The 23,507-nt window shown below is 43.5% G+C and overlaps 1 protein-coding gene across 2 annotated transcripts in view; it reads right to left on the bottom strand.

Annotated features, from left to right (window-relative positions):
- The window catches only part of MEGF10 (multiple EGF like domains 10), a 197,169-nt gene that overhangs the window by 79,041 nt on the left and 94,621 nt on the right, over positions 1-23,507 (bottom strand). For both annotated transcript variants that reach the window (XM_075541483.1, XM_075541484.1), the window contains exons 6-7: positions 4,952-5,198; positions 3,146-3,266 (exon numbers count right to left, since the gene is read on the bottom strand). In XM_075541483.1, the coding sequence (XP_075397598.1) occupies positions 3,146-3,266; positions 4,952-5,198 (368 nt within the window). The remainder of the gene's footprint in view (positions 1-3,145; positions 3,267-4,951; positions 5,199-23,507) is intronic.

The raw sequence follows: 23,507 nt of genomic DNA, 5'->3' as shown, positions 1-23,507 counted from the left end.
ATGTTTTACCATATGTTCCAGAGACAAGACTCATTTGCATTGGCGTTACTTCTTATAATGCACACAACAGTAGACTGAGATTTTGTGTGCCCGAATTAACAATGACATTTCCTAAGAAATACAACACAGAATGAACTATCTAAGAAGAAAAATGCTTTTGTCAATAAACATTCTTCAGCCAAGATCAATAGGAGAGCATATTTCCTAGGGATAAAAATCAAGAAAGTTATTTGGTCATGTTTCCTCACCCTCGACGCTGTCCATCTTTACAGACACTATTATGACAGTTATTCCAATTTTATGTGGAAAAGAATAAAATACTGTTCCACTAATTCAGTAAGATACACGTTTCCACTTCTCTTGGCTACATAACGTGTGTGTATAGCTTTGACTCTTTTTTTATTAGGCTTATAAGTTATAGAAAATGGCGTAACCCAAATTGTTCTCATGTTTTTTAACCATTGGAAGCTGTTGCTTCATCTTCCCTCTAAAAAGGCAGACTGTGGGCATTCTGAAATTGGAACGCCAGATGGTTTTGTAAGTGTTTATTGTGGATAACGTAAGAAAATGTATTTCCCCTAACTCCCGGCTACCCACGAAAGGCAGTTGGTGGGCTAATTAAGTTTCCTCTTTCCTCTGGTGGTTTCTAGCTATCTACAAACAGGGGGAATTCTTCCACAGACTCTTGGAACCAAAAACACCTTTGAGGGAAGATTCAAATTCAGACTTAATGGATAGCCATCTATGTTCCAGGCATAGTCCCAAGCACGCAGAACCAAAGATGTGGCCCCAACCCTTAGTTAGCTCTTGAAGTAGTCAGGGAACAGAAGTAAAAAAAAACCTGCAAGCCATCCATTCTAGCACAACATTTCACACTTAAAGAAGTATGAAAACACAACTGAAGGGATCATGTGCTAATGCTCATCTGTGCTCAGGATGTGTGGGGTGAAAATCCTCACCCTCTCAAGGCCTCGTTCCAAGTACTCACACAACATAGTGGCCGCAGAAGCGGCTGAGATGCTGTAGGCATGCTGTTTGTATGTGCAATCAGCTTGAATAGGACATTATTTCTGTTCCCTTAAATGCATCTGGGGTTGTGTCGGTGACATAAAAAGATGTTTCCATCCTTGAAAAGCACTTAGGATGAGAGAAAAAATAAAATGTAAAGTAGACATGTAAATCGAAAGCTCAGTTGGCACACAAAAGAAGATACAACCTGAAGCATGGACAAAGAAATATCTGTCAAGGTAGTGGCACAAGAGCAGGAAGAGAAAAGAGGGCAGGATATGGTCCATCTGTCCCCTTACTGAGGCTCATGGGCCAAGTCTATGGTACCATGATCCTGTGTCAAGACTATCCCAAATGAGAAAAGCTTCCACCCCAAGATGAGTCCTAGGTGTAAAATGTCTACAGTTCCTTATCCAAAGGACACAGATCTCTTGGGACAGCCTACAAATCCAGCTAACTCTTTTCCTTGCCAAGGTCTAAGTAATCTGTGTTGGCAACTGTAGAATATAGGAATTGGAAGTTGAAAAGGAGTCAAGATAGTGCAACATTTCTACCATGAACAAAAGAGCAGTGTTGGCTATAGTTACATTTTTTTTAAGGTAGAAGAAGAGTAGGCTAGAGAAAGGTCTGTGCAGATAGCAAGATAGATCTTATTAAGATTGAATTTAATGGGCCTGATGCAACCAGTTCATTATGCAATCGCTCCCTTGCTTGCCTCATCTTGGGGCGCTTAATAAAGGCTCATCTTTTGATTTTTCAGGGATTTCTCCAGGCATTGCCTTTACATTAGAGCCTTGTCATACATATTTACCATTTCCAACATTAACCTTGGATGTGATCGCTGTTTTCCACCTATCTTTGTGGTCTTCACACCTTGACATCTCCACAGTTCCCAGACTCCCTTTAGACAGTGGACCCCCATTCTCTTTCGCTCCATGAACACAGCAAAGAGCCATTCATGTCTAGGTCCTGAGAGTAAAGTTTGGGTAGAGCCCAAAAGACAGTGGTTCTGTGCCTCAACATTTTATGGGTTGGAGTATCTAACAGGATACTGAAAAATGCATGTCTGGGCTCAGGTAAGATTAGACGTCAAAAAGTGAGCAGATGATTGTGAAGGCCAGAAATCTTGATAAAGTGCCTCAGGGAGACCGCAAAATATGAAAAGAGAAGAAAAGAGGGCCCAAGACTGACCCAAGAAATGCTGCTAGTTAAGTGATGTGTAGAAGAAGGAATCTCAAGAAAAGAGATTTCAAATTAGGAGTCAGGGTAGGTAGGAGAGAGTGTCATTAGCGGAGTGGAGGATCCTCTTTTACAGAAGGGAGGTGGATGGTCAATATTGCCAAAAGTTTTAGCAGAACATAGTGAGAACAGGAGAGCAGTCACTGAATTTGGCGATGAAGAAATCACGTGTGCCATCTGCAAAAGGAGCTTCATTACAATTAATGGAGACAGAAGGAGATCGTGAAGGGATCTGCTGTTTAAAGTAGCTTGTTAGTGAAGGAAAGGAGACAAGGGAGACACTTGATCATCCATTCTTTTGCCCTCAAGTGTACCTTGGCCGCCATCATCTGGAAAAGATAATGGATGTTATTTTCTAATTACAAGCTATTTAGTCACTAAACTAGCTTTGACATTATGCAGTCCACATAACTCTAGACGCGTGATATCCTTCGTGAAGAAAGGGTCATACTGTCCAAATTTGGGAAGTATGATGTCTTCCAGCGCCATTTTGCCACAGGAAAGGCTCTAAGGAGTTTTGTGACAATTGGCAAATTTGGCTTCACCTCATTGTGACTCCAGATTTATGTGACCAAGGAACACAACTATGACAATGCTTATTTAAATAATTCCACTAGAGGCTAGCATGTGTGAATCTGGACATGTCCCCCTTTGTGCCCCTGAAATGAAGGCCAGGTGACCACTCTTTTTTCCATAAGGAGCCGTAATGTCCTTCCAGTAGGATTCAGTGCTCTTTTGCCTTCTCTAGATGGAGGCAGTCGAGCTTTCAGATGACATGAGCTCCCAGCTGCAGGGTCACTAGCTATGTCCGGTGTAGCTTTCTGAAACTAACCATCACCACATGCCTATCCACGCATGTAGGGTGGGGCAGGAGGCCTCATGGGGAACAGTAGCTTACCATCCAGCCAGAAGGGCAAGAGCATTCGCCGGTGACATGATGACACACTCCTCCATTTTGGCAAGGGCATCTCTGCTCACACTGTGGACCATGCTTGCCAGGAGGGCAAAGATCCTCGCAGCTGAGGGATTAATATGTGACACAGGACACCGTTATTTACTGCACTCCAAGACCCTCGGATTTATGAACAGTGCTCAGGGCCCTAGATCATATAAGCATTCTTTGCTCAATAACTGTCCATTAATTCACAAGTGCAGTTTTAAATCACATTGGTAGGAACGGTCTTTGAAGGGTCAACTAGCCCTTCCCTTTCTTTGGGAGTATTTCAAATAAAACCATTCCTGTTTGAGGATCATCTGTCCTACCTGGGAGAACCAGGGAAGAAAACTGGACAAATGCTCATTGGTGGCAGGAACTTTGCATGTAGACCCTATGTGTTACGTTGAAGTCCACTTCTGCGTGTTTGTCTCTCCTCAAGGAAGATGGAAACCTTTGCTTGGCATTCTCCCAGCACACGGATTCTGCATCACCAATCGGGCCATTCTCCTCTCTCGATGGGAGCGTTTCGGTTCCTCTAACCTGTGCCATACTGAATGAAGCTTCTGCTCTAAGCCTTGGGTTACCCTTTTTTCCCCTCTCTGACATCACGCCAAGTTTCCCACAGCCCCGTTCAATTATAGCCTTATAAAATAAATAAATAGATAGATAGATATATAGATAAAGAGAGCAATATTAACAATTAAACTGTCTGAGACGATCATCCATTATTCTGAGAATCAGGACTTTCTAGGTTAATGCCGTGGTTTTTGTTCCCCTTCAGCTCTATTGTACAGCCGCTCACACTGACGGCAGGAAGTATTTACCTAATCAACTCAATTTTCTCAGGTTTCAGTTCTGTGATTTACAAGTGCAATTTTCTCAGTGAGGGAATGAATAATATGTTTTCTCTCGCTCACTTGGTGGGGGCCAGTTCTGACGGTTTGGATCCTGCTTGCTGACACGGGCCAGCCAGAAGAATGCCCGCTCCCTACAGTGCAGTCATGGAAGTTCCCTGGCTGTTCCGATGCTGGAAGAATTCGACCATCGGTGGGCACACAGACTACATGGATGTCATGGACGTGCTTCCTTTCACAATAGCGCACATATCCTGGAGCATTAAATACCCCCACTGCATCCTTTATCATGTGCTGTTTCTCACAGGGGTTCCCTGGGAGGTACAATTGCTAGCTAGCTCAAAGACTAGAAATTCGAGTCCACCCAAAGGTGTCTTAGAAAAAAAGGCCTGACTATCTACTTGCCAAAAACTAGACCTTTACTACCTTATGGAATAGTTATTCTCTGACATGCCTGAGTCAGAACTGACCTAATGGCAATTGCTCTTGTTTGTTTGTTTCTGCCATCTCCTGTTTCTCGTCTAAGACCCTACATCTTCATCTGGCTCATTAACTGCACGCAGGGCAGAACCATGAGGTTCCTGCTTGCCATGGAAAAGGAAGACGACTGCAAAGGACTTCGAAGGCCAGATCTGTCCCAATAAATCCGAATTATCGCTATCCACAGGTCATCGTGGATCTGCCACAGGAAAGCGTGGAGGCCAGCCCTTCAGCCCGGACGAGCTCTGATGTTTTATGGGTCACTCAGCAAGAGCCCCGAGTGACCATGACTGCTGAGGTCCACACACAGGCTTGCAGCCCAGCCCTGTCAGGCAGCAACAGAGACAGAAGCAGCAGACTGGCAGTGGCGGTGGCAGCCTGAAGGGAGAAGGTGGGTGGGCCATGTTGAGCTGCCTGGCAGCATGTCACTTACAAGGCTCCGGTGTAGCCTGGTGGGCAGCGGCATTCTCCGGTGACGTGGTCGCAGGTGGCTCCGTTCTGGCACTGGCATCTCTGGTGGCAGTCATTACCGTAGGTGCCCTGTTCACAGCGGTTCTCGCAGCGCCAGCCCCGGAAGCCCGCCGCGCAGTGGCAAGCCCCAGTGATGGGGTTGCACCGAGCCCTGTTTTTGCACTGGCATCGGCTGCTGCAGTGTGGTCCCCAGTGATCCCCATCACAGGCTGAGGGGCGGGAAAGAAAAGAGGAAGGCATCAGGTGGTGGGCCTGGGTAACAGCTAGCCCTGGAGAGCCAATTGCCTCCCTTCTGTCACCATTTCTCAGCTGGGCATCAGGGCACCCGCACCATCACAGGGCTGTGCTTCATACATGGCGTTCTGCATGCTCACCGTAACCTAACAGGTAAGCATCGCGTCCGCATCCACACACTCTCCACCCCCTTGGCTTTGTTTGGCCAGTCCCTACACCAGGAGTGTTGAGTTTGATGTGGCTGGAGGCATGGTGTGGAAGTCCAGGTAGACTAGAGAAACAAATCCATAGAAACTCATATGTGCATAAGAGAGAGTTTTATAGAAAGGGCAATTGTACATTAAGAAAGCATCCTAACCCAGTCCAGTCCAAGCCCATAAGTCCGATATAAGACCATATGTCCGTTAGCAATCTATAAAGTCCTCTCCGGACTCATGAAACACATGCAATGACACTGAATGCAGGAGCATCCACAGGCCAGTGGGTAGAAAGTCTTTGGATCCCGTGGTGGTGTAAGCATCTCAGCACTGGCAGGGGTCTCCACGTGGCTTCTCCAGCGCCCAGGTCAAGGGGTCTATCAGCATAGTGCCAGGTGGCTTGTCAGTAGAGCGTCTCCAAGGGAGTGAGCAGAGGGGAGCTAGTGTCTCCCGCCTCCAAGGAAGAAAAACCAGATTTCCTAGAACTCTCAGGAGAAAGCCCTGCCCACACAGAGGCCTCATTGGTTATATCTTGATTGACAGGCCAGGCTCCACCCCTTACCCTGTAATCATCGCAAGTCCTAAACTGACACCGAATCCCTGTAACTACCACAGATGGTCTAGGTAGGTTGTGCGGGGTTGCTGGGAACAGGGGTTGGTCAGGTAGTTGGGAATGGTCACCTCAGGTAAGGTTGTTCATGCCATGCTAAGGAGTTGAGATTTCATCCATACACAGGGAATTGGCAGCACAGGCTTTTAAACATGGAGAGAGTACAGACTGGCCTCCTATGAAGGCAGCCCAGCCACAGTAGGAGAAAAGGGCCAAGTGGTTGACTTTGGGAGATGGGGAGGCAGAGCAGGAAAAACTGCAATTTTTCAGGACATCAGTAAGAGGCCCAACTAACGGTCTCTCAACCATAAAGATTGAGTGGGACCCAGACACTAGGCTATTGAGAAGGGGACTACCGGCCATAGGTGTGAGCTGAGTACGCAGAGATGGAAACCACTGATCTGCTGGGAGGATATCAATCAAAATGTGTGTGGTTGGGAGCTATAGAAATGACTGGGGACATTTTGGGAAAGTTTAAATATACGGACCGACAACAACAATCATGATGCCATGAATCGGGAACTGAAAATGAGTAGCCAGTGACTATATGGCAGGCACATGAATCCAGGTATGCAAACACTAGGCTAGCTCGTTTGAGAGACAGACTTAAAAGAGCAGTTTTAAAGAAAGGAAGAGCGACTGCGACGAAAAGCACAAGGCGAGGAAAGATGCAGGAATCGAGAAAGAAACCACCAATCCCACATATGGCAAAAATTCTAAAAAGGGGTGATCAGAAAAGACGAGGCTTACTATGAACTGCCTAGCCAGCAGTATTTTATTTTTTATTAGATGCTGAAAATAAACCACTAGGGAAGATGTATCCTACCTAGAGCCCTTAGGATAAATAGCAGCATTCATGTTGGAAAATGCTTTTATTGCATGGAGATTTTGTGACTTTAACCTAGAAAAATGTATTCCAAAACAAAAAGGAAACGCTAGACACACAAGAAACAGTGTATTAGACTAGGAGACATCTTCTAATCTTAGATGCTACCTTTGATTTCATAAAATCAAAAGAGATTTGAAATGAATAATTCTATTTTTAATCAGCCTGACTTTAGTCTCATTAGTACCTTAATAAACATACTTTAACACAATTAACAACCACGAGAGGAAATTATTGAACCTAAAGCAGATCAAGAAAGCAATTACCTTGGAAATGCAATCTTCCTTCACAAAATAAGATTACATGGCAGTTTCCAGACAAGATTTAAGTCTAATTGTTATTCAGATAAGTCTGGCTTTCTTATTTTTTAGTAATTGCCTGTGGACACAGACAAAGAATTTTTTTTCAATCCTAACTCTTTTTACTAAGGATCTATGCTACCAATAAAAGGGCGTGTTTTTTTTTTTTTTAATTCTCTTAGCTATTCCAGGTAGAATAAAATCTCTCCTGCTGGTGAGGCTCTTCAAAGTCATGACACAGCCTTTTGTAAGTGGTTCCCTGGCTCATCAGTCCTCAAGAGTTAAGGAAATCTTCATTCCATGAAAGCCAAATCCATTATCCTGTAATTTAATCCCTTTTCCTCCTGTCTTCCGTGCAGTGTAGATGATCCAGTTCATGACTGTTCACTGTACTATAAATGATCTTATTTCTGAAATATGAATTCCTTGTTCACCCTGCTTTTCTCCAAAGATGAAAATCCCAACATTTTCAGCTTGGTTTCAAAAGGGCCTATTCAGTGTTTTCTCAGCTTCTTCTCCAAATGCTCTTCAAAATGTCAATGTTCTGTAGTAGCTGATGACTTCTAAACTATTCTGTAATGTCAGCACACTTCCATGTCTCTTTGAAGTTCAGGGAGCCCCAGATATTCAATTAAATCTCTATCTTCTGTCTATGTACGAGGATTGGTTTGACACACAAAGCAATTCCAGCTAATAAAATAAGCCCGATAAAGACATCGTGAGCAAGTCCAGAGTATTAACACACTAGACTGGAGCAGTGAAGGCCTCCTTTCCCCAGTGGGAGAAGAGTGGGCCCAAGCACGTGTGCTGCACGCAATGGGCCACATAACAAGAGAGTCGTGGGGAAAATGCAAGTGCGGAGGGGACAGAATGGAACTCTCCTTTGAACCCATTTCCACACCCCATGCAAAAACTTCTTTTCCAGCAGAGCAGCCAGACACAGGATAACCTCTGTTTTCCTGGGGTCTGACCTGCCCCCCAGGCTCTAAAAAACTCTCAATGCATTTCCTCATGATAAAAAGGAATTTCCAGCAGAAACAGATAGCTATCAACAGAACAGGGTCTCAGGCCTTTAAAGAAGTACGATTATGCCAGCAGGGTTAATTTCCTGCCTATCTCTAAGGACAGTGGCATGCTTTTGATGTGACTGCCTCCCCTGTCTCAGCCACGTTTTCCTAAAAGGCCAATGATACCCAGACAACAGACCTCACAATGTGAACGCTGGGCACCAACAAGGGGAATGGGGGGGGGGGGGTTTGAGAAAAAAACAAAATCCACATACAGAAGCTTCCAGACAGGACACAGGCCCAGAAGGACGCCGAGGCGGGACCGCACTCAGGAATCACTGCAGCCTCCTTTTCTGTCTCCACCGGTCACATCTCACCCCCTCGGCACACCCATTTCTAAATGCATCCCAGCGAGTTACCTAGTACACAAAGGCCACCTTTTCTCCTTGGCTGCTATAAACGCCGGGATACGGTGACTGTATAGACACGAGGCAGGGTTGTTGCCTGTAGGTTAGGTTGAGTGCAGAGCTTGACCAATTATCTTGAATTTGAGTGAATTCAGAGAAAAGATTTGGAGAGTCAGAACCCAAACCATCTGACACCTTCTCGCTCTGTCCTCCAGGAGCAAGTGCTTCCCTTGAGAGTGACTGCTTGCTTACTCCTCCCACTGACAATGTAGGCAGGTGAAATATAGTCACCATGGAAGCAGCATGAGTATCATGTTTTTAAAAAGAAAGGCAATGGGAACCCCATGGAGCGGGTCCACTATGTCCCACAGGGCTGCTATGAGTTAGAACTGACTCTACGGTGATGGGACTGCTGACTTAAAGCTTGTTTACAATTTGCCTAGCAATAAATGAAAATAGCTCAAGCAATGGATATTTCTACTTTACAAAAAGGAGTGTATTTATGTTAAGCGAGGTAAGATAGACTCAAAAGGACAGGTATAACACGAGTCCCCTGAGGTAAGTACAATCAGCATGACAGAAATAGAAGAATAAACATCTATCTCGCAATAAATGGGTGGAAGCATAGATAGTTGGAGGGAGGGCAGGCCACACCTAGGGAGGTACATGAGAGCCCAAATAAAGAAGGGGAAGGGGGGCAGGGGGAGGGAGAAGCGAGGTGGGGAGAAACCGAGTAGATGGTAATGGGGGAACAGGGCACTAACCCACCCAGGGGAGAGTATTGGTTGTGTCCCCACAGAACTGGAACATGCATATACACCCAACCATGACACGCCAAACTAGGAGAGCAACATAAAGTATGGAGGAATACACAAAGAGACTGGACCATACGCCAGTCCCAACCAGAATTAGCCCGACCCTCACCATGGAAGGGAGTACCACAGAAAATGAAAATAGATCATCTGGTGTGGGAAAGGAACTGACCTACCACACCCCACCTAGAAGAAAGCTGAAGCAAAGGAAGGAGGAAGAATGGAGCAGAGCACACCTGGGACCACCAACCTCAGAGGACGATAGCCCGGCTTAAAGGGCCCATCGTACAGAGAGGCCCATGCAGCTGGCCCCACGGCAAGATGCGACATCCTGCACCAACACATGGCCCTACACGGGACAGCACTTGAGACACAGTGGGGGATGTGCGACTGAGCTGACCCACAACACTGAGGCAAACACTGGGGTCGTGCAATGGAGTAGCAGGGGAAGCAGAGCAAAGAGATCTGAGGGAGTATAAAGGATGGACTTTGGGGCCAGGACGTGGCACCACACAAGACTCATCCGGAAAACGCTCCTAAAGGCCAACAAACAGACCTCGAACTACTAACAGATTTTTTTTTCTTTTTTGCTATCTTTTTGTTTTTTCTTTTTTTTTTTATAATCTTGTAAATTTTGTATGTCAGTGGCTTTTTTGTCTATTAGGGTGTTGGTGTTGCTGCTGTCGAAGCCATGTTCTTATGTGCCACTTGGGTGCTGTCAAAGCCATCTGCATTTGTATGCACATATTACTATATCAGCAGGTCCACCTAGATAAGATAGGCTGGACAAACAATGAGAGAAGAAAATAATGGGACCAACAGTCCCAGACAGACATGAGAGTGTGGGAGGTAGGGGAAGGGAGGAGGTGTTGGCTAACACAGGGACAAGGGAAAAGTGAGTGGTTCTAAACCAATGCCAGGGAGGGGAAGGGAGGACTGGTAGGGAATGACCAAGGGCGAGGTAATTGAGAGGAATTACTGAAACCAGAAGGAAGGCTGAACATGGTAGTGGGATGGGAGGAAAGCGTAAGGAAATAGAGGAAAGGCGTAGGAAGCAAAGGGCATACATAGAAACCTAAATACAGACATGTACACATGTAAATTTATTTATGATTATGGGGGAAATAGACTTATGTACATATATTTATAGGTTCAGTAGTAGGGTAGCAGGTGGACATTGGGCCTCCTCACGCACACTTCCTCAATACAAGAGCACCTTGCCCAGCTAAATGGTCACTCCATGATACCCACCTTCCTGACATGATCACTGAAGACAGACGTGTGTATAAGCAAACGTGGTGAAGAAAGCTGATGGTGCCCGGCTATCAAAAAGATATAGCATCTGGGGTCTTAAAGGCTTGAAGGCAAAAAAGCGGCCATCTAGCTCGGAAGCAACAAAGCCCACAGAGAAGAAGCACACAGCCTAAGTGAATACAAGGTGTTGAACGGACGAGGTAGCAGACACCAAGGAACAAAAACCATCATTGTGTGATCACCTTCCTCACATAAACGCTGAAGACAAATGTGTGCATAAGCAAGTGTGGTGAAGAAGGCTGATGGTGCTCGGGTATTGAGAGATATAGCGTCCGGGGACTTAAAAGCTTGGAAGTAAACAAGCGGCCATCTAGCACAGAAGCAACAAAGCCCACATGGAAGCAGCACACCAACATGTGTGATCATGAAGGGCTGAGGGGACCAGGTTTCAAACAACAAAGACAGGGGGGGGGACCACATCACTGTGAATGAGGGTAGTGTGTGATGGGGAGCCAATATGCCCATCTGTAGACAACTGGACATCCCTTACAGAGGGGTAGTGGTGAGATGAGTCACTCAGGGTTCAGTGTAACAACAATGAAACTCAAAACCTTCCTCTAGTTCTTGAATGCTTCCTCTGCCCCAATTATCATGAACCCAATTCTGCCTTGTGGACCTGGTTAGACCAGAGACTGCACAGTGCTGCAGTAGGGATCTGGAAACACAGGGAATCTAGGACGGATGAACCCCTCAGGACCAGCGATGAGAGTGGCGACACTGGGAGGGAAGGGGTTGTGGAAAGGGAGCACCTAGCTCGGGGATCTGTGTGTAATTTCCTCTCTGGGGGATAGGCAATGGGGTGGTGGGTGAGGGAAGATGCCGGGCAGTGTAAGATAAGATAAAATAATTATTTATAAACTATTAAGGGTTCATGGGGGAGGGGAGAGCGGGGAGGGAGGGGGAGGGAAAAAAAGGAAAACGAGCTGATTCCAGGAACCCAAGTGGAAGGCGAATTTTGAGAATGACGAGGGCAACGAATGCATAAGGGTGCTTTACTCAATTGATGTATGTATGGATTGTGATAAGAGTTTTATGAGCCCCAATACAATTATTTATTAAATTAAAAAAAAGAACGGTGAAAGGTAAATAAGCTTGTTTCAGATTAAACTGGAAAGAATGCAAATGCTATCGGAAAGGGATGACGTATTTCGCGTCTGAATTGCAGTTCTTGTGAAATAGGTTGTTAGGGGCCTTCGAGTCCACCCTGACCCAGAGGGACCTACATACAACTGAACAAAACATGGCCAGCACTACACCACCCTCACAATTGTTTTAGATGCTCTCTGAAAATGAAATTATTGTTCATGTCACACTCATTTTGTCCTTAGATCTCAATTTTTAAGTTTTTCTTATTTCAGACTTCCTAAGCAAAATTGAATTTCTGGACCTCAGCAATAGTCAATTGCAGGGTTTTGTAAAACCACACCATGCTTGGACTTGGCTGTACAGTTGGCTGACCGTGATCGCTAAGTGCATTCCCTGGGACACCGCGCACCTTGATATCATGAAGTAGAATGGTAACAGCGGTAACCACTCCCCTTGGGGGGAAGCCACTCTTCATACACTATAATCTGAGTACATTATGACCTCCACGTTCGATATTAGGCTGTCAATGTGTATATCAAAAGCATTTTACTCAGAAATGTCTTTCAGGTATTTTGTTCAAAAGAGAGAAACATGTACGCATATAATAATAACAATAGTTAATTCATTAATAATACTGCGTGCCTGCAGACGCTCTTCTAAGTACGTTAGAGAGATTAACTCTCAAAGTAACTCTGTAAAGCTGGTGCTGTTACTATCCCTGGGAGCCCTTGTGTTCTACTGGGTTCTGCATTGGGCTGCTTGCTAACAGCAAGTTCAGCACTTTGAACCCAGCAGCCACTCCATGGCAGAAAGAGGCTTTCTAGTCTTCTAAAGAGTGACAGTCTCAGAAACCCACAGGAGCAGCTCTACTCTGTCCCATCAGGTCAATATGACTTGATTCAACTCGATGACAATAAGTTTTCATTTGGTTATTATCCTTATTTAGAGATGAAGACGTATTATGCTTATTTTAGAGATGAAGACAGTGAGATTCAAGGGAATGGCTTAAGTTTACAGAGGTAGTACATGCCAGAGTCAGTGTACTAAACACTATATTAATTTTTTCCCTCCAAAACAATAAGAATGTTTATCTCAGCATGTTTGTAATAACAAACAATTGAAAACAGCATAGTGTTCTAGTAATGAGAGGACAGTACAGATTTGCAGGCACGATCCTGTAATGAAAATGGGCAGTGCTGAGGACTATTAAAAGACCTAGAAAGATATTGGTACCTCACAATTGTAAACAGTGTACACCATATTCTCTGTACATTAGAATGAACCAGGTGAAACCATCACTCATTTAGATCAAAATGCCCATAGTACCCACTGCATAGAGTTGAACCCAGTACCTGTGAGAGGGAAAGAGATACCCAAGGGAAACAGAGGCAGAGAGACAGCGAAAGTCCTATAGCTCAATAGCACAGCTGGGGGTTCTGGATTTTTGTGAGAGTGCATAGAATTTAAAATTTCTTTTGATTTAACTAATTTTTCTAAAATAGACATATATATAAAACCAAGTAGTCATTTATTCCTGTTTTTAATGGTCCTATCCTAATCCCCAGGACCCCTGATGGCATAGTGGTTTCAAGTTGGGCTGCTAACCACTGAGGTCAGCAGTTTGAAACCACCTGCCACTCGGAGGGAGAAAGATGGGGATTTCTACTTTGATAATGAGTTACGTCTTGGAAACTCACAGGGGCAGTCCAACCTTGTGCTATAGTGTCTGCTATAAGTTGTCATTGACTCGCTGGCAGTGGGTGAGATCATAGCACTCAGGGAAGTGGTAATCAATAAGTCAAGGATTGTTTATTGCATTGGGGAAGTCTGCTTCAGAAGACCTCATTCGAAATGTGGTAAAGAGCAGATGTGTCACTTGACAGACTAAGGTACACCGGAGCCATCCCGAGGTAGTTTCAGTCGTCTCATATGCATACAAAAGCAGGGCAAGGAAGAAAAAAGACTGAAGTAGAATCTATGCCTTTGCACCACGGTGTTGGTGAAGACTTAAATATACAAATACCATGGACAGAAGAACCAACAAATCTGCCTTGGAAGAAGTACAATGCTCCTCCGAATAGAGAATGGCGAGACTTGGTATCAGAAGAGACCAGTCCCCAGAAAAGGAGAGCATACTTGGTCAAGTAGAAGGTCAGTGAAAAAGAAGGAGACTCTCCACCAGGTAGATGACTAGAGAGGCTGCAACACTGGGCTCAAGTGGAGTGGAGATGGTGAGGCTGTCACAAAGACAGACAGTGTGTTGTCCTATTGTACAAAGTGCTGAGATGAGTAAGAATTGGCTCAATGGCACCTGGCAACTTACAACCCCCTTCTGAACATTTCCATTGAGCCAGGCTCTGTGGTCCAGGTGGTCTACACCTCTTTCCAGTCCTCACAACAAGGATCCCAGGAATGCACTCAGCCCATTTCACATTTAGGAGGATATGAAAGGTTCAAACATTTGTGCAAAATGCCCCAGGGCACCAGACTGACAAATAGTGGTGTCAGTAGTCAAACTGCCTGAAAAGGAAAGTCCAAGTCCTTTGCCGCATTACCATCTTGCTTGGAGGAAATATTGGCCCCTTCTCACTCACAATTGATATGTCCGAGCCTATTGTCGCGCCCCTTGCGTCCATCTCATTGAGGGTCTCTCTTTTTGTGTGCTAGCAGGCATGCTGTCCTTCTCTAGGTTCTTGTCCATCCTAACAACATGTCCAAAGCATACGAGGCAAGTCTTTGCATCCTTGATTCTAAGAAGCTTTTGACGCTGGCGTGTAAGTGTTTTGAACCATAAGGTTGATGGTTCAAAACCACTGGTAACTCAAGGGAAGAAAGAATAGACCATCTGATCTCATAAAGATTTATAGCCTCAGAAGTCTTGTGAATCAAAATTGAAATTCTATCAGTGGGAATCAAAACACTATGAATGGGAAACAAAACACTGTGATTCGGCATCAACTTGATGACAGTGAATATTTGAGTTTGTGCTACATAATGCACCATTATTTTATATAGGATGATTGAGACAGCATTTTTATGGCAACCAATTTGATAAAACCTTATACCAAGCAAGCCTATGGAGTCATCTAATTATTTGGTATTGAGCATCACTGAGAATAATCATCTCAGTAGTGAAAATATAGAACAATTCTCTAAAAATAGAGAGGGTTGAGATGTAGATTAAATTTTAAAGTTGATAATAAACCAAACTCACTGCCATCACGTCGATTTGACTCACGCTATGCAAAAAAAAAAAATTAAAATACACACACACGCAAACACACCAGACAACTAAAGCTAGAAAGCCCATTGTAAACATCGCTTCAGGAGTACACTAACCTGGAAACTGGGCCTTGTGCACTTGACACAGCATAGGGCTGCATTCAAGAAACATTTCGTTCATGAATGAAAGTGAACATGACTATCGACAGGTACCCCCAACTTTCACAAGCAGAGAAACTCGTAAAACCATCATACTTATGGGAACATCCTCCTCTCTTAACCCCCCTCAAGCGTCCAGTTCCCTTTGTCATGCCAAGGAAGGGAGACCAGAGAGGGAGTTCTAAGATAAATGGAATTTTCTAACATGTGCCAGGATGTTATTAGGGACATTATTCAAGCTATCTCATTTAAACCTAACATCTCAATAAAACAGGTGTAATGATTCCAATATTTCATATGCCAAAATGGCCCCAGGTGGTAATTTGTTCAAATTTACGTAGCAAATGGCAAGAGTGCAGGTTCAAAGAAAAACTGATCCTTCTCAACAAGGCACACGCTTCCTCTGCACCTCGCTGACCATCCACACGATCATTTGCAAATATGTCTTCTCTACGTGGTGTCGTGGTTGCACATCAGCTGCGATCCATAAGGCTGCAAGTTTGAAACCACCAGCACTCCCCGGGAGGCAGGCTGGGCTATCTACTCCTTTAAACAGTTAGTTTTGGAAACCCACGGCGCGCTGTGAGTCAGCATTGTCTGCATGGCGGTGAGATGTTGAATACCCAAGTCTGCAGTTCCCACACAATGTTTGCAAACGACACCAACATTTGAGGCGAGTCTGCAAACAAGGCCTGTGTAACACTAATAGAGAGGATTGGTCTGTTTTCATTACCAATCCCCCTGGCTGTAAGCGTGAGCCATCTTTGAAGCAGCAGTAGAGAACAGAGAAACTCCAGGGACCTTGGAAGAGTGTGTTCGAGATCTCTAAAGGGACAGAGACAGCCAAGAGCAGATGCCTCTCAGACTGTGGCCTGGAGCCTCAGAGGAGCATTGCTGAGACTATGGGGTACCCTCTCCTTATTTGGCCCCAAACCATGGAACTGTGGGACAGAGTGACAAGCCAGCTGGACTACTGGCCCATGGAGACAAAGGTCAAGAATCAGTGTGGCTGAGAGGCTGAGAAGCAGAGAGAGACTTGGCCGCTCGCTGAGGAGACCAATGACAGCCCCCTTACTATTTGCCGATCCCTGACTGGCAGTAATCAAGTGACTTACCTGGAAAACCCTCTGAATTGTCACTACGGCCGTGTGGCTGTTGCACTGAATGATCCAACCCAGCATCGATGCAGAGTGATGTGGAAGGAATGGTTGGTGTCAGAGTAGATAGAGAAGGATCAAGTGTGGAGGGATGGCTGTCTCTAGTCGTGTGGCAATAAGGAAGCCAGAAGAGGCCAGACATGTCCACCTCCATTGGCGTTTATGGCAGAAAGACAAATGTGGCCGTCAGCGCCCATACCGATGACAGCTATGGAAACCCTGAGGGGCAGTCTGCTCTTACAGGATTGATATGAATCTAAATCGACTAGATGGCATTTGATTGGGGCCTTGACCTAATTTTCAAAGAGGAATACGGTAGAGCTAAACCTCACAATGGTTCCCCTGAGAAACAGTACTTGCTGACCGAAAATGACAGTTCACAGACTTTACTTAAAAGTGTTAGCAGCGAGTCCATCAAAATTGCTCTGATAGGGAACATCTTAACATTTCCACAGTCACATATGTGTTGGCAAGAACAACAGCAACAATAATAAGGTATTGTGAGTGGTCTTTGAACACAAACAGGAGAACTTTTGTCTTCATGAGTTTTTATAAAGGACAAAGTACAGAACACATTGGAGAGAACAAATGCCAAATTGAGAGGTGCCCGGGCAAAAAAACAAGAGCACGTTAACACATTGTCTCATGCACTTGACTCCTTTAATAAGAACAGAAGAACAGAAAGGATGAAATCATTTTGTCCTTATCACCTTCTCAAAAAAGTCATCAACTGCCAGCTGGCTGGGGGAGGGGTATAACCGGCTAGCATTGCATGGCCAGGACGTCACCACTTACTAGCTAGGGAACCTTGGGTAAGTCCTTGTCCTTTGTTATACTTAATTTTCTTCTTTGTGAAATGGGTTGGAAGGCTGTCCTGATGACAGAAAAAGTGCTTGTTGCTATGAGCCGTAACAGTTAAGATGTTATTCAGAGTAGTGCACATTGTAACCATCTAGAAACTGGAAGAACTGGCTGGCCTTGATTTATATGGCAGCTTGAAAATGTCTGACGTGGGCACCAGCTGTGGGTAGGGGTTAACTCCACCCCCACCCTGTGAAGTCTATTATATTAAAATTCTGAAGTTCAAACACACTAGTCAGCAATAAGGAATGGGACTACTTTGTAACTTGCACGATAGCATTCTAATTCTAGTTAAAGTATTACCCGGCTAATGATGCTAAGGGTATAAGGAAGTGTTTTTTAAAATATATTTTTAATGCATAGAAAGGTACACTGCATATTAAGACAACATTTGATTAACTGGCATAAGATAAGCATCATATCCTAAATAAATGACTTATATACAAATTCAATTTAAAGACAGATGTATGAATTGAATGCAGACTCAGTTGAAGTCATGGGACTGCCTGTATTTGTTTGTCTTGCATGAATTACTCATGCCATAAAAGGACAATATGCTTCTCACCATGTGAATTTCAAAAACAAATTACCTAATAGTGTACAAAGGAAAAAACAAGTCCTGGCATCATACCTTTGATGCATTTTTACACAGTCAATTTGAAAAATGCAGTGAAAGACAGCATTATTCTACATTCTTAATGGCCAATTAAAAACTGGATTTACAAATTTTCCACTTATTAAATATTGTTTGTCCAGAAGATTAGGGATTGCACATGAGATCAAAAAGTATAGAGAAACTCAGAAACAATCACATTAATGTCTCGGTGATGTGCTTTGACAGAAAGAAATGTAATATGTTACTTAAAATCTTGAAAATCTAGTCAATTTAGTAGGCACTAAAAGAGTCCTGAGGCGCTCTAGTGGCATAGTGGTTAAGTGTTTGCTGCTAACTCTAAGGTCATCAGATTGAAATCACCAGCCACTACACAGGAGAAAGAGGAGGCTGTCTGCTCCTATAAATTATCAAGGGTTCATGAGGAAGGGAAAAACGTTAAGGAGAGCAAGTAGAAAGATGATGATGGCAACATATGTACAAATATACTTGACGTCAGGGATGGATGGATGGTTTGTGAAAAGAGCTGTATGAGCCCCCAGTAAAATAATTTTTGTTTAAAAAAGAGTCTCAGAAACCCACAAGAGCAGTTCTACCCTGACCTATAAGGTCACTATGCGTCCAAATAGACTCAATGGCCATGAGTTGAGTGAGTTGAGTTGAAAAGGAAGCTCTGGGTGGTGCTGATGGGTTAGCATTGGGCTGCTGCCTGCAAGGTAGGTGGAGGTAGCTTTGAGGGAGAGAGATGAGGATATAAAATTGTACAAACACCTCAGAAACACCACAAAGGGCTGCTATGCACTGAAGCAGACTTGATGGCAGTGGGTTTGGGTGGTTTGGTTAAACTAGTACTATTGGTTTGATGTACTTTGGTTATCTATGCTCATCCTTCATTAACATAATAGAAAAACAAAGGAATCAGTTGCTGTGGAGTCAGTCCATTCCAACTTGAACCACCAACCTTCTGGTTAGTAGATGAGCTCCTGTTTTCACCAACCAGGCAAAGATCCCAGAAGCTTCTCAGAAAACACACGTCATATTATTAGATGATCCTCCAAAGATACTGGTTCTGTGTGCATGTGTTAGGGCTAAACAAACCTTATTGCCAGTTGTTGTCTCTTACCACTTAGAGCGACGCCCTGTGGCCAGAGCAGGACCGCTCCAGAGGGTGTTCAAGGCTGTAAGATTTTATTTTATGTTTTAATATCCGTGTGAATGATGTTTATTATCTATAATATTTGGGCTTTTTCTTTTTTGAAATTAATTCATCCTTATTGGGTGCTCTTACGGATATCATAATATTCCATAGTTCAATCACATCAAGCAGTAATAATACAATTGCTACCACAATCAGTTTTAAACCATTTTCTTTCTTCATATCAGCTCCCCTTTATCTCCTCCCTCCCCAACCCTACCTACCAGGAACCCTTATTACTTATTTTTTCCCTACAATACTTTGTTTTTTGCCATATTTTACACAATCCAATATATCCATTCACATACAATTCTGTTGTTGATCCCATGGAGTGGGGCCATACAGTCATGAACACTCCCTAATCCCCCTTCCTTGCTCTCAGGGAACCATTACTTCTATTACTGTTTCTGATGGGTTAACTCTCTTGGCTTTCATGTACGAATGATCTTAAATATGGTATACAAATGTACATATGCAAATCTAACATGAGTAATGAGGTAAAACGAATAAAAACCACAATAGGAAGGGGAAGAAGGGCTGTGAGATTTTAGACGAGGAGTTCAGGCCTTGTCTTCCAAGCCACCTCTGGTGGGTGGGGATCTTTCAGCAAGCTGGACACTGGCACTCACACCACACAAACAACCCTTGACGAGCTAAACAGGTAACCCTTTTGTTTTGTCTTGTTTTGATGTGTTTTTTTCATCTCCTTTCAGTACTTCAGGAGTGTAAAAAAATTAACCGTAGAACTATACGGGTTTCAAGAAAGTTGGGTGGACATCTCCACCACATCCTTACTATAGGATAAGGCACAGAGCTTGGAACTCAAGTTAATCATGGAAAGACCGATGTCAATTTATAATTCTGCTTGAAGTAACAAGATTGTGAGTGCCCTTAACCTATAAATGTCAAGTATCTATTAGGATACAGCAAAGTGCCATCTGTACTCAATTGGGGGGGCGGGAAGTATTTTTACTCGAAGTTTTGCTGTCACGTGCTATGTTGCTTGTGAACACAAGCAAATTCCTACCTGTGAGAGAAATCAAGAGGGAGGAAAATTCAAAACGCTCCACATTCCAACATATACGCAAGATACAAATAAGTCACTTTTGAGAGAAGGAATCTACAGATTTTTAGAAGAGACCACAATAAGTCTCCCAGAAAAACCCAGTTCTTCCCGAAACACACACTCCCTTCAAAACAGCAAAGGAGTGACCCACCACAGCGCTGGTAGCCTGCCGCGCACACACACGGTGTGGAACCTCAGGGCGCCCTGTGTTCCCTCAGGGTCTTTCCCGGCCTGTGGTTCCACACCGTGTGTGCGCGGCAGGCTACCAGCGCTGTGGTGGGTCTCTCCTTTGTGAAGGGAGATGAAGACTCCCCTTCAAAACAGCAAGCGCTTTAAAAATAAACCGACTTTGGAAAGATTCTCCATCCATGAAGAAGAACCATCAAAATGTATTTTCCAGAACACTGAAAGCACGGACACGCCATGTCCTTCACATGTCCAAACCCTCGGCAGAGCCGACAGAGTGCCAACAGTCACCATGGACAACCACCAGTGCTTCAGATATCAGTTTATTCTGTGGCCAAGAGAGAGCTTTTATTTTTCTTAAAAACTAAAAACAAAACAAAACTGAATTTGCCAAACATAACCTGTCAATAATATCAGTGTATGCTTACCTCAAATGATGAACCAGAAAAAAAATAGTTGTAAAACATTTATTCTTTAATGCTTCTAAATACTCTTATGTTTGATATCTTATCTTTGAATGCATTTCAACAACGCTACTTATGGTAACAGGAAAAAAAAAAACTATCAAGGATATGAATTTTGGCCTGGGATTAAATAAAGGATTTGCGAGGGATTAAGTTAGTCAATGAAGTCAAAAGAGTAATAACATCTGTTTTATCTATTTTCTTTTTGTTATCCATTCATTCTTTCCTTAAAATTTACTAAGCATCTCCTAAGGCCACTAAATTCTATTTATTGAGTACATCTTACTTGCTTAATTAAGACATGTTCTAAAGGCAAGGTTTCTTAATCTAATGGGAGAAATAGGATGGCAATGAGATTTATCACAAAAGAATGTGATACGCGTTCCAATGCACAGCTGTGAGTGGTACTGTAGGAGCCAGAGAACTTGTGTCAACTGTGTCCTTGGGTAGCGAAGAGAAAGGAAGGGCAGCGAAGGAAGACTCCCAGAGCAGATGGTGTTGCCAGCAAATATTGCAGGATAAGTACCCAGGGTCACCAGTTTACAAATGCCCCCTCCCCCATCTTTATCTTAGATGTGCCAGGCTGAACGGCAAAGAATACAAACAATTGGCCCTAAAAGCCCATGGTAACATGGGAACAATTGTGAGGATGGTGCAGGACCATCCCGTGCTTCCTTCTATTGTGCGTAGGTTGCTGTGAGTCAGAACTGACCCAATGGCACCTAACTGACAACCATTCCCATTTCACTGGATGGGAGTTACAAAGACAGTGATAGAAGAGCCAAATTCAGCAATTTCACTTCACCACATGCAGTCAATTTGATTCCTATGCAGTCAATTTGATTCCTATGCAGTCTCCCTAAAGGGCTCCATATGTATTTCGCTCATGTAGTTGATAAAAAAGGTTTTTTGGTCAAGAAGGCATTGGTCTCGCATCATGAGGTCATTAGTACCACCTTCTGATCTTTCCTCTTCAGGTGCCGTGGTGGTGTGGATGTTCATGTGTTGGGCTACTAACCACAAGACCAACAACTTGAACCCCTCAGGCTCTCTGTGGGGGAAAGATGAGGTCCTCTGGTCCCATACAAATTCTCCGTCTAGGACATACAAAGGGGCAGTTCTACTCTGTCCTACTCTGTAGGGTTGCTTTGGGTCGGACTTGACTTGATGGTAGCATGTGAGATCCTCTTTGTTTGAAACTTTCACTTTCCAGTCACCACTAATTATCAATGAATGTATCTTGATTGCATGTTTGCTCAATTTCAGATGAGAAGTTGATAGAATTTTTTAATCTCTTCATCACCAGATTTAGAGTTGGTGTGCAAATTTGAATAATAGTTATATTAACTTGTCCTCCTTGTAGGCAGATAGGAAGTATCCTATCACTATAGCATTGGACATTAAGGTAGGTCTTACAATGTTTTTTGTTGCTGTTTTTATGATGACTATGAGGCCATTTTTCTTGAATTTGTTCTTCCTAATCATGGTAATTAGGGATTATGTCAACTAGACACTCTTGGCTAGGGGTGGAATCAAGCCTGTAACTCAAGTTACAGCCTGATGACGCCTCCTTGATATCATAAGCCTGCTGTATAAGAGTGATGGACTCTGGGAACTTCTTCTCTCTCTGTCTCCCAATGGGTGGCTCCATGGGGGTACCCTGGCGTGTTTCCACCAATGTTGCATCCACAGGAATCTGAACCCACTGACCTGTGATCTTCCTTCACCATTCTACATCACTGGCATCTGGCTACATAAGTTAAAAGAGGAACTTATGGACTAGCATTGGGCCTTTGGACTTGAGTTGGACTGGGTTGGGATGTCTTCTTGATATATAATTACTTCTTAATACAAAATTCTTTGTTATATATAGGTAAATGTTACTAGGTTTGTTTCTCTAGACTACTTGGCTAAACACACCTATATAGTAAACAATATGATTGTCTGTTTCAAAATTACCAATACCAGTCCATTTCATCTCACTAGTGTCTTGGATATTGATTTTTATGTTATAGATTATTGGAATAAACCACTACATAGAATTCAACTATCTTATCAGTCCCCAATAAATTTATCTATTTCTATATTTAGAATTATTTTATTGTTTCCAAATTTTCACTACCATAGAGATGCAAATAATATGTGTACAGGGGTTCTCCAAGGAATATAATTGGAATATAATACATCAAGGTGCTTACTGCAAAATCGGCAGTTTGAAATCACCAGCCACGCCATGAGAGAAAGATAAGAATTTCTACTCCTACAAAGACTTGGAAATCCACAGTGTCAGTTCTGGTCTGTCCTGTGAGTCATTGGCAGTGAGTGAGTGTGAGAGATAAAATCGCTGTAGCATATGGCATGCCCATTAAAAAGTTTTTACTCTTTCCAAACTCATTACCATCTAACCAATTCCAACTAATATCAACAGAGTTGACAAGCTCCATAAGATTTCCAAATCTGTCAATGTAGATGAAGCTGAGTGTTTTATCTTTCTGCTGTGGAGAGCTAGTAAGTTTGAATCATTGACCTTTTGGTTAACAGCCAAATGCTTAATCTACCGCACCACCAGGACTCTTGCTTTTATTCTTAGAGGAGGTCCAAATGGATCTTTAAAAGTACTCCACCAATTTATTCTTATGAGAGTAACATATGGACACTTTTTAAAACATATTCTTCATATTTTCTATTACCAAGCCTTTTAACTTTCACCAGTCTGATGGGGCAACAGTTCCTATATTCTGTA

Source organism: Tenrec ecaudatus, chromosome 2 (assembly GCF_050624435.1).
Source record: "Tenrec ecaudatus isolate mTenEca1 chromosome 2, mTenEca1.hap1, whole genome shotgun sequence".
NCBI classification, from domain to species: Eukaryota; Metazoa; Chordata; class Mammalia; order Afrosoricida; family Tenrecidae; genus Tenrec; species Tenrec ecaudatus.
This window is presented reverse-complemented; position numbering and strand designations above follow the sequence as displayed.